This window comes from Papilio machaon, chromosome 8 (assembly GCF_912999745.1).
Source record: "Papilio machaon chromosome 8, ilPapMach1.1, whole genome shotgun sequence".
Lineage (NCBI taxonomy): Eukaryota > Metazoa > Arthropoda > Insecta > Lepidoptera > Papilionidae > Papilio > Papilio machaon.
In genome coordinates, this window is record NC_059993.1 from 1656274 (window position 1) to 1672758 (window position 16485).

Consider the following 16485-nt stretch of genomic DNA (forward strand, 5'->3'; position numbering starts at 1 on the left):
CCAAAGTTGGACGTAATTTACGAACCGCGTTCATTCGTAGTTGGCAAGTCCGTCAGATGTTCTCGGAATAATAACAAATGCATTGTCATATTATTTACGTTCTAATCATAACGATAATAACAAAAACATCTTTGTTGTACAATGGCAACACTACAACAGGTGATGATTTCGTCATAATTAACTTAATCTTTTGTTGTTGTTCAGTTGAAAATCTTTGTTACAAGACAAAGGCAACTGTCTTGAAGTGCATGTTTCTTATTTGATTGTCTTTGTGTAAGTTAAAATTAAAATTAACGTTAGAAGCGAAGTTTATTGATCAGTAAGTTCAATGACCTTTTGGAAAATCGTGTTTACACTTGATGTGTCACGACTCACGACACTGTCATAGTAGGGGAGCCCAAGCGGGGATTTCGGGATTTCCTAAAGCACGGCAGATTAATATACAGGGGGATACCTTGTACCCGGTTAAGTACCTCCACAAAACATGGGGCCCATGTATAAGGCCGAACCGTTTTTCTAATTTTTTTTTGTCAAATCAGGCGAATCCCTCTACATAATCGTCAGATTATGAGACAGTACGTTTAGAACATAAAGATAAACCATATATATCTTAATCTGACGCGCTTGAGTATTTCAAAATGGCGAATTTTTTTGCACATTATAAAAATGACCGCGAGTTTGCGTCCCATCGAAATCGTCAGATTAGTGAATGAGAGCTTTTTTTGGTGCACTTAACACTCCCTTAGAAAATCTGACGCGCTCGATAAAAATTTTTTTTTTTTACATTTTTAAAAATCTATAGCCGCTTCCCCCACTGATGTAAAGGTATATATCATATAACATTTTTTTCTTCTTATCATCTAAGCTTTGCATCCCAATAGGTCTCTACGATGCTCGAGTAAATCCCCATTTAGCCTCGTGGGCTCCCCTACTATCAACTGCGATACAATCAAGTAACAACTAGCCCGGCGCCATGTAATGACTGCAACGAGTAATTACAGGCGCCATCAATTTCACGATAGCAAATAAAATGGTATGTCGCAAATATGACTTACTTTTTTATATGTTTTGTTAGATCAACGTTGAAAAAATTAGAATATTATTATGTAGTACAGTGAATTCTACTGCAGCAATACATAGAAGTACACATTAACTGTAAGAAAGTTTACAAATATTTTAGCGGTTCGGAAAGTCGCACGAGAAGCTGGGCAGAAACAATTTTATGTGAAACAAGGCGTAAAAGGATGCAGAGGAAGAGCATTGCGCAGAACGCGGATGAATTTGAGTAGACAAGATATTTAGAAAGACCTATATCTTAAGATAGATGGAAACTCTATTACGTTTACTGTGTAAAAAGTTATCTCTAATGGTCATCCGTAGTCACGACAAAGTGGTGTAATAGCACTACGGTCAAACTTGGATAAGCGTGAAAACTCTATAAGCGAGAGTCAACGTCTGTTCTCGACGGGAAACCTCTATAAGCGTAAAAAATATCGCGGTACATTAGACTTTCGCTCATCCATTTTCGACTGTATGTTACTCGTTGTTATGACCAGTTAACTCTGGAAACTTTAGTAGCACATATCTTTCGTAATAACAATATTAATTAAGCCCCGTTGAGTCCTCCTGGCCAGCACCCAAGCTCTAGGCGCCGTCTGCTTGTACTATTGTATCAAATGTTCAGCTCAGATCATACCAACTAACCCACTGAACACACTTGTTACAATATCTCAATGGAATAAAACTTTATATGTGATTGTTAATTGCTTGTTATTATTGTTAACACAAAGATTTGGAACACTAAAAAACTGAAAAACAAAAGAACTTGAGGAACTAAAGGTTACCAATAACAATAGAGGCACCAAACAAGAAAACTAAGCTTCCAGTGTAACTCTATAACTTCCATATTCTATTCCAAATACTAAATATTTGTCACAACGTTTTCGAGAAGTTATGATGAAACTAGGTAATCTCCCGACACAAACACTGTGTAACTTTCGTAAGTGTCTTAACACCCTGTCCCATTAAACCCCCGTTGACATGACGCATACACGTGCGCGCTGCAACCCGAGTGCACATTTAATTTGCTGACTGCAGCAGCTGGACTACGATAAATTAAACGCGTCAGGAGCCATTAGTCGCAATTATGACGTCCGCTTTACCTAGTTTCTCCTGATTAATATGTAACCATTGTTTGCCATATAAAGTGGAGAATATACCTACAGCAAAAATCGGTTAATAATTTTATTCCAGTCTTTGATAAAACAGAGATAGTATTTTGTTTTATACAGGAGTTTTGGTCTCAGACAGATGCCTATAAATCTTATACTCCGTTTTTTTTTGTGTCGGGAGGAAATCTTCTAAAGATACCCTGTCTTTTGGGGAGAAAGACAAGGTTATGTGGGATTTGACCCACTAAAACCCCCTCGGTAGCCAAACTCAAGTGCAAAAAGAAGATGATTCCGGGATCTCCAAGGAACGCACCGGAACCCTCAGCACTTATCTCCCCAGGAGAGAATTCTCCCTGTGGCTCCAAACTATAACGGTAACGTAGGACCGCTCTATGTTACCGTCTTCCCGGGATAAATCTTATACTCTTATGAACTTTTATATATTTCAATTTCGACTCTACTTATAGCGATAGTCCTTTTAACTAACATAATATTAAAATGAGTATTGAAGATATTTTTTTTATTTGTCCTAAAAAAGAATAGAAACGCTCAAAGATTTATGTGTTGTCAATCAGCGATGGAATAATGTGAACCACTTCTTTTGTTCCCTTCTCTATTAAATACATAGGAGAACTTGTATTCGTTCCGAGCTGAATGCATACACTTGCAATGTGATTACACAGCAATCAAAAAATATCGAATATCAATTTCGCAAGACTTGTCAACTTGACAGACAGCCCGTCTCCGTGTGGGCGAGCATACAGATTCATCTTCTAATCGTAATATCTAGGGCTGGCTTGTGCAATATAAAGCATCTCACAAATAGAACAGTCGTATTATTAATAGTAGGACGGAGCCCTTGTGCAGGGCTTTCAACTTTGTCATCAGACTCCGCTAATATGCATTATAAATCGCCTTACTCTTATTTAGAAACACTTTTTGGTATCGGAGATCAGTGTCTAGTCCTCAATTCTAACCTTTTGGATGGAATCGACGGAGTATAAGAGGGATAAAAAAGAAACATTCATTTTGAGTTTTTCTGCGAAACAAAGGAGGTGCATATGCAAGACAATATATGTAAAGAGGGAATGACAACTGAAACGACCTATCATTGTTTTCTGACATCAAAATTCCTGTATAAAATAAATCGTCTTTGAACCAATTATGTTTTAAACGTGTATTTTGGTCTTAGAAACCAGCGAAGTCTAAATGGTAAACGTGGTGGACGAAAACCGAGTGCGCCCCTACATAGAGTGGGATAAGGACAGGAAGGTAACGACTGGTACATTTTTAAGCTATAAAATATACGTCATGATGGTAGTTATAAAAGGCAAATATATGTGATGTGTCACTGTATAATTTTTTTTGTAAGTCCATTGGCCGTTGGGGAGTCATTAATCCCGAAGTCCGGGACTCCAGCATTTAGGTCGCGCGTAAAATACTAATAAAACAAACGAACGACTCCAGCTCGCAACCGCTACACTGTACGTGGTACAGATTATAAATGATTCGTATACGGAATGAAACTAGAGTAATAAAGGACAATATATAATGGCGTGATAAAATTACAGCAAAAGATTCGAATCAGTAAAACAAAGAGCTTAACTAAAATTAATAACAAACACTAAGCATATTAAAAACTATGTATTTCTTTATGAATATGAAGTAGGTTAAAGATATTAAAGAACTCTGTAAATATAAATAACTCAAGAATTTAATTCAAACTGCAACTGAAAAATTTATTACTAATATGTTTTGAAATTTTTATAAATATATTTTAATTCATGTGAAAGGAATAGGATCATGCGAGTTATGTTTGGGGTGCGTTACTCATAGGTCAATGACCGCGATGGACGCCCAGTCGAGGTTATTCGTAAAATTGTGTAAAACTTCAACAAAAGAATCACTGAAGACATAAAAACGTCGAACATTGAACTAAAAACACGATCGTAAATATGAAGAAATTGCAAGTCTTCATTTATTCAAGCAACTATATAAATTCTGCATCTTTTACGGATTTTCTTTGTTTTGCTTGTTTTTTAAGGTTATATCCCATTTTTAAGACATATGTTGTCGTAAGTATTTACGTCTTGTTATTGACTCAATTGACTTATATTGTTAATATCGGTCGGGCGGAATTAAAAAAGAAAACGTAATACAATAACACTATAATCTTTCTAATATTATAAAAGCGAATATTTGAATGGATGGATGTTTCTTAGAAGACATCTCCGGAAGGGCTCAATGGATCTTGATGAAATTTGGCACAGATGTAGAAAATAGTCTGGAAAGAAACATGGACAGTCGCGGGCAACAGCTAGTTATGCTATGAAATTTAAAAATTATTCCAAGTGTGTATATCAAAAATTCATTTGCTACAGAAGCTGAAATGTATTTTTACGTTGATGGCGAAATCGACTAAACAGTAAGTGGACCAATTGATGATCTTTTTGCTCGCTCTGGAAATTAGGTCGAGAAATAACTTTATTTGCAGGATGTCAGTACAAGAAAAAAAATTATAAATACTAGGCGAAGCACAAAGAATGTTTTCAAAAGCTCTTAACTGAGGTATTAAGTGTTAATCTCTTAAAACCTTTGAAGATATCTTTAAATATGGCTTCCTATTAGGTGACAGCTTTCACGGAAGTACGATCACCTTGATCGTATTATCTTCAATTAAAAATCACTCAAGCGAGGAAACAGGGCTTAATTAGGTTAGCCTCGCCTGCTAAAAGTTCGAACTGTCGGAACATTAGCTCATATTTTATGTTTTTTTTTTCATGTTTTATTAATGAGTCATAAGGGTGGGTCATATTATACTGGTGTTTGCCACTAGAGACCTTAGGCGTTAGATAACAACATGACTAGAAACATGACAAATGCGTTAAAAAAGATGATAAATAAGAGAATGTTAGCTTGCGCGTGAGCCGTGGGCTGTAGACAATGCACGAACGATCACCTCGACATTGGCGCGGCGGCGAAGCGGCGCTCTATTTCTGTGCGCGCACTCGGCTCGTTTTTCATTTTCGTGCGACGCTTACACATGACAATTTTCATACATCAACAATTATTATCCTTAGTTCTCAATTCCCATTACCTTATTTATTTAATATAGTCCCTTTAATCATATTATTACTAGTAATTATGAAGATATTTTAGTTACGTGAATGGGCATCATAAATAATTTTTAGCGAAATAAGCTTTGGATGAAGTGTGATATATGACGTCACCGTAAGCAAATTTATATTGTTTATAGACGAAGTTAAACGCGTTAAACGTTATAAAAATTATGAATGTCATAATTATGCAAAGAGTAAAAGAACAATATGATATGACATACCAGTAGGCAAATTGAGAAAAAAATGACCATAATCGCTAAACTGACCAACGTCTATAAACAAAAAATGACCATCAAGAAAATCATTTAATATTGAAATGTATCTAGGTACCATAAATAATGATCAAACGATGCACAGACTACAGCTGAAACGAAACTTGCGTTAGACAAGGGCGTGGCTGTAGGCGTGACGAACTACTCTTTGGCATAAACGAATGCGTGTTGTCATTAACTGCTTTACAGTGGGCCTAACAAGAATATTTATTAGATTTATTACAATCGCCATCGTATCGTCATCGACAAAAATTTTTATTAAAATTTGTGCAGCGCCCCCTATCGGTACACTAAACATCTCACACTAATTTTGACATCATTAACGATGACAATACGAAGGTGGTTGTCACAAATATTTGTGTGCTAGACTCACTGATGTGACTATAAACATTGTTTTGTCGTAGGAACATGTATATTAAATAATACGATACATAAACCTCATCCTAACAAAGAAAGAAAGATCAATATTTTTGCTCCTGAAGATCTATAATCTATAGATATATGCGGAACAGAAAAGTGAGGCAAAAAGAAATGCCTTGTGTTTGGAGCAAATTTCCTCAGTGTAATTTATAATACAAAATAACATTTGGAAAACTACCTCTCGATAAAACGTCAAACTTGAATGAAACGCTTTATTAATAGATAACATATATGATTTGGCCATTATGAACCTACGATGAATTATGCTCAACTGAGTTGTATTGAGATCGGGACTTGTTTTTTAAGAATTATTTACAGTAACGAGGTAATTATTTTTTCGGAGAATGAATAAAGAACGAACATATGTTTCACATCTAAATTATCAACGTGTACTACTTAGTAAATTGCTTTTTACAACAAAGTTCAATGCCCTTTAATCCAGTAGCTGGTAAACGGAACACAAGATGTCATGTTGTTGAATACCTCTTTTAAACTGTCACATTTATATGCCTATTTATTTTAAGAAGTGACGAAAGTTGTCTCAATGTGATGTATATTTTGCACATCCATTAAAAATATGTTATACATACATTTTGCCGCCGACGACAACACGACATTGAATTCGGCTTTATACGAGTCAAAAAACCTATTAAACGTTTAAAAGAGAATTACATTAACAAGTCACATTAGTTCGCCAATCTTTTGTTTCTAATTAAAACTTGATTAAAGTATAAAAATATGTGACAGACATTCTGTTTCGTATTTATTCGATGTGGCAACATAATCCAGGTAGGATTTTTACTCAAATTCTTAATTATTAAGGAATCGAAGTGGCCAAAGAAAACAATACAAAAACATATACTAATTTACACGATTAAAATAATTAATATTATCCACAAAAGAGTTGTAGTTGTATGACTTAAGTTCCTTTGCCTTCTTATCTAACATAGACACAGGACACAGGGCTAGCATCATGTCGTTGCTTGCTGATTCGTAATGAACGATTGGTGACCGAATTCGCATGTTAATTCCACGCCAGCGATTTGTCCGTCCAGTTTTAATTATATCCGCTGCGTTCCATTTTCGCGCCACGCGACGCAACAGCGCGTTCCGTTGTGGCTTCCGCGAGCTGACGCCTGACGCGACCCGATCAACGCCCGTCGCTTCAAGGGTCAACTATCGACAACCGTACGACGTTTAAACGAGGTTATGATTAAATGTCAAAAGATATTCGAGCACTATTTTGAAGATGAAATTGTCTTTTTTCAATAATAATAGAAATAACGTCGTCTCTATACACAATTTCCCACCAACCCGTAATTATTGTAGGTTCATGCTAACCACGTAATAGAAAAGGGGAGAAGATAAAACGGAAAAAGGGAATTAGGTGACGGTCACTTCGGTTTGCTATAGCTATGAGTGATCTAGCGATTATGAAAAAAGTTAAACATCAAGCATTTATATAAAGAAGTACAGTATGATGTGTAAAAAAACATTTACAGGACAGTATTAGTATCGTATGTAGTGTAGTTAAATCTTGAAAGCAAGAAATCGTTGTGTAGTGACCAGACAGCCGGCATGTTTCCTGTTCATCAAGTCAATTAGGTAAAATCGTACATTTGGCAATGTTCCCGCGCATTTGTTCCACTCTCGTGAGCTTCAAGCGCTTTTAATTCGTGGAATTGCGATGCTGCCTTATATGGTGCTCTCTTAATTGGACGGAATTTATTAATTAAATGATGGTCAGTGATTGGTAGATAATTGTACCAATAATTCCAGTTTTATATTGTATTAATATTAAAAGAATCTGTTGATGTAAATGATCTAGTCTTTAACCAGATATGTTAATAGATAGGGATGTAAAAAAAATAATCGATTATGAAAAAAATCGATTATTTTAAGGTTTTTTACTCAGATGAAGAATTATATAGATATGGCATGCGCGTTCACCCGTAAGGGACAGATAGAGAGTACTATAGACTATACCTATATATAAGTAAAAGGATTGGGGTTACCAGTTATTTGTTTTGTCCCGAAAATGAATAATTACGATATAATTTAATATATACCAATTTATATATTCCCAATTATATTTTAATTAATAAATGTAATAAATATAAAAAACAATGCGTAATTTTTGTTTATGTGACTAAGATTAGGTAAACAGATTTTTTAGTACTACTTAGTCAGGTCAGGCTAAAATATACATTGTTGACGGTCGAGTTGGCGATTGTAGCTTTTATGGCGAACACAATTATATCTAAGGACTTACTATCCAAAGTTTAAAGATGCGGAGAGAGGAGTTTTTATTAAATAAAATCGTACTTAGGTTAGTTATTTTCACTACTTTTGATGTAACTTTGACAGTTTTATTTTATAAGTGGTCAAAGGTTTTTATTTTATACAGCCGTAAGTCATGTATGCTACTAAAATAAATTAAAAAAAATACTCTATTTAATTCGATTTCTGTCACATGTTTAATATAAAATAATTGAAACAAGTTTATTCATTATGTGACCATTTATATACCAAAATGAACTTAACAAAACATAGATTCTTATGACACTAAAGTTTATTCAAAATGACCTCCGTGATTTTGAATACAGGCCTTCAATCTGCGCGGCCAGTTGTCTAACGCAGCACGAACGAGGTCCATGTCAATATCGGCGGCTGCCTTAATCTAGGATGTCTTGAGTGACTCCAAAAAAAGAATTTCCCGATATTTTTTTCCCGCGTACCGCTTCAACAAAGCGCGGCATCTCTTCAGTCTTAGGTCCATTAGACCAGCATTCAAACGATGTCCTGTTTTTCTTCGATATGCACGAAGCCCTAAGTCTTCTTAAAAAGCTACAAAAAACATACCAATATTAAAGTCATATAATTTTAAATTATTCTGTATATCATTACAGTGAACACTATATGTAAAACTACTTAATATTTAACTATTTTGATTGTACTTTCTAAGAAATTAAGTAACCGATTTCGATAAAATTTACATGGGACAAATTAAAAAATATACTCTTTAAAATCAACGGGATAAGAAAGTATCAATAAAAAACACAGCATATACCAGAATTAAAAACTACTCATTTTGAAATCTGTTGAAAATAGTATAAAAAATGTGAATTGTTTCATTTATATACATTACAAATACTATTCTTTATTTCCCCTAAATTCAGGGTAATTTTTACAACAAGACGGTGGTATTATTTTTACGGGTAATAACCAACCAATTTGAAAAGAAGTTTAATATGGCCGCTTGTTTCCCACATCCACAGTATATTATTTGACACAAATGACATCTGCGTTTGGGCGCATAATGTTCGAAAAATACGATTTTATTTTAGCTGATTTTACACGTATTTTAACATATTAGTTATTACAAAGACTGTAAAGAACAACTATTTTGTATTTTCTTCCTTATTTAGTATGAATACATTTGAATAGGTGCGTAGTTACAGTACTTACGAGTGAAAGGTTATGTTTTCCTCTTTTCGCTCACTACGGCTTTTACATCCAACAATACAGCAGTATACCATGTTTTATAAACTTTACCTAACTAAAACTGAAATATCAACATATTTTTACACAATTACAGCGACTAAGTACTCACAATTTTCGAAAAATAACACGAATGTCAAACTTTGTTAGGGACAACCTAGGTTGCTTGTTGGGGACAACCTTTGTTCCAAACAAACCCCAAAGCCTGGTACGCAGAAAGGGACAGAAGATAGTTATCCCTGTCTTTGTCACGTCACAGGAATTGGGTATAACTGTATCTCTCTCACTCACGGTATTATTATTACCGTGTCATAGACTTGGTTTTTTACGATTTTTATGGAACGATTATTTTTTTTACAAAAATCGATTTTTTAAAAATCGATTATATAATTTATTCGATTTTTCAAAAAGCGCTATCGATGAAACATTTCACGCCCTGCGACATATAATACGATAAACAAGTTCATTAAAAATTGTTGTAAATGAACGAGTCAGTTTAATATATTTTTATAATCTAATTCTTATGCCTTCTAATATTAAATTAAATGAGAAAACAACCCTGTCTCGCTTTCACGCTAAAACTACTGAACCGATTTAAATTAAATTTGGTACAAAGATAGTCTAGATCTAGTGCCTGAAGAAAGGACATAGGCTACTTTTTAAATAGAAATAGAATAGAATTGACACAATAAAAAAAAGGGTTTGCAAGTGGTTGAAAGATGGGATGAGAAACTATAAGGAAGTATCATGAATTTTATAGTTAGAAGCGTGAAACTTATTTTTAGTCTGTTAATTTGATATAAATAAATATGACATTTAAAATTTGTAAAAGTGTTACCCTCTAGGGAGCAAAATAACAATAGGGAATAGGAGATGAAAGTTTGTATAGAAATATATAAGGTTTATGAGAATGTTTTGTAAGTTCAATATGTTTTGATGTAATTTTTATAATTGTAAGTAAAATAATTAGCGTAAATAATTGAAATGCTACCCGAAAACAGTGTTTCACGCGGACGAAGTCACGTTCACAGCTAGTTTATAATATTTGTGACTATAGATTTTTTTTTGTGTTTAAATGATATATTTTCGTTTTTAAAACCATAAGTTTGTTGTTTTGGTTTAATACATCTACTTAATTTCATTTTATTCTATAAAATGTTTTATGGCAATAAGTGTTTAGGTGTGTATCTATTGTATTTTTATGTTTTCCCTGTAATTTTGAAGATTTTTTCAAAAATCGATTAAAATCGATTATTTTTTCTTTAATAATCGATTAATCGACTAATCGATTTTTATCAGCAACTGTAAAAATCGATAATCGAAAAATCGATTTTTTAACTCAATGTTAACATCCCTATTAATAGAAGTGTTGTAGATGGCGATCTAATAGGAACACTGGCGCCATCTATTATTATAAAAAATTAATATGTCATTAGTAACGTAGCCTACTGCGATCTTGCTTTATGTTTTAAATGTCTATGAAAGTTTTCTTTAATTAATAAATCAATAAATAAGCTCTCCTTATTCTTATATTAATGAAGATCAAAGACGGGTTATTACGACGCGTACTTACAGCTTCAAACAATCGTATGTAAACATTACAGTTTAATTCTGAAGGACAACGTACAACTGATATTTTTGGACCAATGACGTCACATAGTAACAATACGACTTCGGCAAGCAAGTCTTACTAACATGGTACTTGTAATTTTTACATTAAAGATAAGCCGTGTTACTTTTGTGAAACGTATACCCACCTTCTTTATCATCTATACGTAGGACTAGAAACGAATGTTTTTGTCAATCGACTTCGTATCAACATCGTAAATTATAACAAAATTGGTATGAGATTTTAGTTGTAGTTTACGCCCGATAGGGGGCGCTGCACAAATTTAATACAAATTTTGTCGATGGCGTTACGATTACGATATCGATTATCTCAAATATTGGAACTAATCTCACTGTTTCGGCATAGAAAATAATAATCAACAAATAACAATAAAAGAACTTTTAGACAAATGCAAAATTACCAGTTTTTCTTTTAAGATTCCTAGACTTTTTTTAGTATGAATTAGCCGATAATTCCTTAGAAATTATTTTTTTTTTAAATTTGATGATTTGTTGACATTTTTTATAAATAAAACAAACACTTTAGAAATGCTTTTAAACAGTAATGGTGTAATAAAGCGGCTATAAAATTGAAGCAAAAAAGCAGAGCTTTTAGCGTACGATGCCAAGGGATTTTGTGTTTCGTGTTTCAAACACTACAGTTAAAGCTCGAGATTGAATGACTGCGCAGTTCCATTATATTGAACATAATGTTTGTATACGAAAAGGTGAATTATATTTAAAAAGTTACACTATAATACGTATTTTTAACGAATAGCGTAAGATCAGCAAAGTATGGACATGTCTTGAGCAACGAATTGCATGTGACAAGAACTTTAAGTGTAAAAATGGAGAAGTACATCAGTAGGGATACAAATAAGAAGAGATGGATGAATTGCGTGAAATGTATCATGATTTAAAAAACAGAAACGACAAATGGTCGATTTCATCATCATCAGCTCACTATATGTCCCCACTGAGGGGCTCAGAGCCTACCCCAAGTTAGAGGTGACTAGGCCATAGTCAACCTCACTGACACAGTGCGGGTTGACTTCACACATATCATTGAATTTCTTCTCAGATATGTGCAGGTTGCAAGATGTTTTCCTTCACCGTAAGAACGTCGGATAAATGTACATATGTAAATCGAGAATCGAAAAACATATTGATACATGGCGGGATTCGAACCCAGAACCTGCAGATTGCATGTCACGTACCACCTGTGAGCCACCGACGCTCTGTGTCGTGCTCGCGACGAATGGTCGATTTGGAGGATCAAAATATCAAATAATTTTATTTCGAAGTGTTACCATTTGTAATTGCGACACTATATTACAAATATCTATTTGATTTAAATAAATGGGGTCAACGTCAAAAGAACATTTATAAATTTATAATGAATTATAGAATCTGGTAAGTTTATAAAGCAAGCAGTTTGATTTCGACATACATAGATACTATAATTAAACGCAGGATGTGACGACCTTCTGTTTGAGACGTGTTTGTTCCTATTTTACTAATTTTGTATTTTAAATCCCATTTTTAATAATTTTTCTCATATACTAGATAATGTAGAATAAATAAATGGCATATTTTCATAGTAATGTTTGAATCTAAAACAGCAAAATTCCTAGCTGTAGAAAGTATTGTTGGTGTATATAGAAGATCAAAGTGATCCGCGTGGTATTAAAAAAAACTTTCTTCCAGACTATGTTCTACATCTGTGCCAAATTTTGTCAAGATACCTTCGAACAAACATCCATCCATCTAAAATTTCGCATTTACAATATTAGTAAGGTATAGTATATCTATATATATAAAAGAAAGTTGTGTTAGTTACACCATTTATAACTCAAGAACGGCTGAATCGATTTGACTAAAAATTGGTGGGCAGGTAGCTTAGAACCAGGAAACGGACATAGGATAATTTTTACCCCGTTTTCTATTTTTTATTCCGCGCAGACGGAGTCGCGGGTAAAAGCTAGTTTAATCTAAACGTGTACAAAATCTCACTAATTTCCTTCTGCTTGTGCCAGAGATTATAATCTGTGCATAGCTAATTAGCAGTCATGGCGCATGATTTGCTGAACAGACTGAATTATTGCTAGCTTTCTGATTTAAATGACCAACGTTTCAACAATAAACATGGCTTATAATTTAATGAGTTCTTTTTGTAGTAAAATATATTTGTTAATACTTGATTGTCTCAAAGGAAAGGAACTAAATATATTGTGAAGGAACTATAGAAAATATATAACTAAGTTAGCATAACCTCATATAAAATATAATATAGCCTCGAATTTGTCAAGAATGATATATTGTGTCATGTCAACCTGTACCTATGTTTTCAATTTTGTTTAAATAACCCAGAAAACTAAAATAATTGTCGTCCTTTGTGACATTGAATTATATAAATATTTAATTTTTGTATCGTTCATTCAACAAAAAAAAACTTTACGATGAAAAAGGTAACACTGAAAATGAGACTGTTGGAATAATAGAATGAATTTCAAAATTAAAACCTCTTCAAACATACATTGAACATCATAAAATTTTGTTTTTTTAACTCTTTTTTCATTTCTATTTTTTTAAAGATAAGTAACACCACGTGATTAGATTTTCCATAAAGACTCACCAATAAGGATTAGTGTGTATTTTTAAAAGCTACTTTAATCTAAAACTCTATTTAAAATTGTTCAATTAATTTTGCATAAGGTTAAACAATTTCGTAAGAACCGATTTATTACTATTATTTATTTATTAGCTGTCACCTGCGACTCCGTCCGCGCGCAATTAAAAAAAAACTTAATTAGTAACCGTTTAGCCGTTCCGGAGATACCTTCAAACATCCATCCATCTAAACATTCGCATTTATAATATTAGTATACACGTTATTAGCTTTGGGATTAGAACAAAGTCCTACAAAACTATATAAAACTAAAGATATTTCATTACCATTATCAAAATAATTTTATTACCGTGACGTAGTTCGACCCCATTAGTTGACCCGCCACATTTCGTTCTATTTCTACTAAGGGCAAAATAAGACATCGCTTCCTCATTTATAAATAGTATAATAGCTTTCGTTTTCTAGGAATTGTTAAAACTACAAGATTTGTGTTCTAGAATTACGAACACGTACAAAATTATATACCTAATTGTTCTTTCATATTGAAAAAAATAATTTATAATAAAATTTAACCAACTGTTCAATGTGTTGTGGAGCTGTAGGAACTCTGATATTTAATATAACACTAATAGTAAAACAGTAAACAAATTGTCGTAATTTATTAGTAAATAAATTAGACCATCAAAATATTTTGAATGGTCTAAGATAAATAAACAATGTTACCCAAAATATTTTTAAAATGAAAAACTCGTTCAGTTTCAAAGATGGAATTATTTAAGAAAACTCAAAAACATTAATTATACTAAATTTTCTGTCACAAATTTAACTGTAACGAATCAACATAAAAGCAGTATTATTTTTAATGTTTCAAGCAGTTTCAAGCGTTATCTACATCGTGTTGAAAGGACTCTAAATGTTGCCAAGTAAACAAACTAAATTGCCAGCTACTTTTAATTTTTATCTTTGTTTAATTATAAAGATCATTTAGTCTACGATCTGATGTAAAATTTCGTCCATTTCTTATCAATGTTTCATCTATATAAATTAAGCGTAAAATAACAATAGTTTCGTTGTAATGAATGTATTTCTATCGATTAGTGATCAGCACAGAGCAGGCAAATGCCCGAACACGAGTGCTCGAGACGCACACATTAATACTCGCTTTCGTATTGTGAATAAACATCGTAATGTAGCAGATAAACTAGGATGGGAGCCAAGACGAAAATATGCCACGGCGCGTTTTTCCATTGGATTTCGCGCTTTGGAAACGGACAGTAGTCCCCCTAACAATTATTGTTGGTGACCAGAGACAATACAATGAGACTTGCGACAGTAAATGTTGCGATCTTCCAGATAAACGAAACATTGTTATATCTTAAGTCATATTTCAGCATTTTTATGTAATTGTGACCGGACGACGGAAATACCGAAAGATCGACGTTACACAATGATCTCTAACGCTTCTATCGCTTTTGGCTTCGAGGCTATTTGTGTTTAGTTCATAACAGAGGAATATGTACCTAATGTGTGGAGTGTATGTCATTTTGTTTTGTGTTGTGTGGCAAGGTCGCACGTGGGGGGTGTCCAGCGAACGCACGAGACAGGTCGATGCACACGCGTCAAGGTGGTCACGGAAATTTTCATTCAAACGCCAGTTCTATTTACATCGTCGCAAATTACAAGTGGCACGGCTTCCTTCGACGTGTGGCGTGCGGCGGCGGACCTTCGCGGTCCACTCAGCGCGCCACGGGCCGTGGCCACCGGCTTCCCGGAATAGGTGGGCGTCTTCACCAGGAAGCGACCCGCAGACGTGTTATAGAGAGGGCAATGTTTTTTGTGTTTAGTTGTCGGTTATTTCCGTGTGTCGGGTGCGGAGGGCTGGTAATGTTTACTGCGGAGTCCAGCCGGCGTGTGTCGTGGGCGGCGGCGCCGGTGTCGCGGCGTACAAGCGAGTGCTCACCTCCTCTATCTTGAGGCTCTTGCGGATCACCTTGCGGGTGACCGCGGTCTCGTAAGTCTCCTCGATGGTCTCCGCCATGGTTACGTGTCGCGTCGCAGCGAGCGTCGCGCGCGGCAGTTACGGCGGTACTGGCGGCGCGGGGTTATTTTTAGTCGCCGGTCAGCGTGCGGCGCCCGAGCAGCGCGCTCTGCGATCTCTGGATTAGGGAGACTCGTGACCGTCCGAACGGGACCGTATGCCCGGCGCTTTACGGCTTAGATTCCCTCGATATTGCAGGCTGTAGAGTGCAGGCCGCTCTATGCTGGCTAGTGGCTACATCAGCTGCGGATGTTGACGTAGAAGATTTGCGTGATGATACTGGAAACTGTAAGTGTCAATGTGAATGACGTCATTCGGTGCAGGCCTTTCCGTTGTTGAGAAATGAAAGATGGGTTCGTTGCAATATTCTTGGACGAGGTAATTTGCGTAGTCATATGTTCAGTATTAAAACTCGAGTAATAAAGTTTTACTTATGAAAACTGAAACGCAAAATCGATTAGCTGTCATTTTGCGGTACTCCAATACGTAAACACTCCCAACGATGGCTTTGAGAAGTGGCCAGTGATCATTGTTTTTCAATTGTCACGGTTATTTCATTGCATTATTCAGGTAAATATAATTAAAAGTGTCCAGCAAAGACAGTGTATTCGAAAACGCACGTATGTGGCAACTAAATAAATTGGGCACAATTAATTCTGGCAACAATAAAGTGAGCGCTGAGCGCGCAGTAATTCCCCGAACAAAGTACACGCCCCGTTTGCAGACA

The 16485-nt window shown here is 34.7% G+C and overlaps 1 protein-coding gene across 1 annotated transcript in view; it reads right to left on the reverse strand.

The window, feature by feature from the left end:
- LOC106717697 (tropomodulin-1) overlaps nt 1-15912 on the reverse strand; it is a 64275-nt gene extending 48363 nt beyond the window's left edge. The window contains exon 1 of the mRNA XM_045679032.1: nt 15681-15912. Coding sequence (XP_045534988.1) covers nt 15681-15758 — 78 coding nt within the window. The 5' untranslated portion in view covers nt 15759-15912. The remainder of the gene's footprint in view (nt 1-15680) is intronic.
- Between the last annotated feature and the right edge of the window lie 573 nt (nt 15913-16485).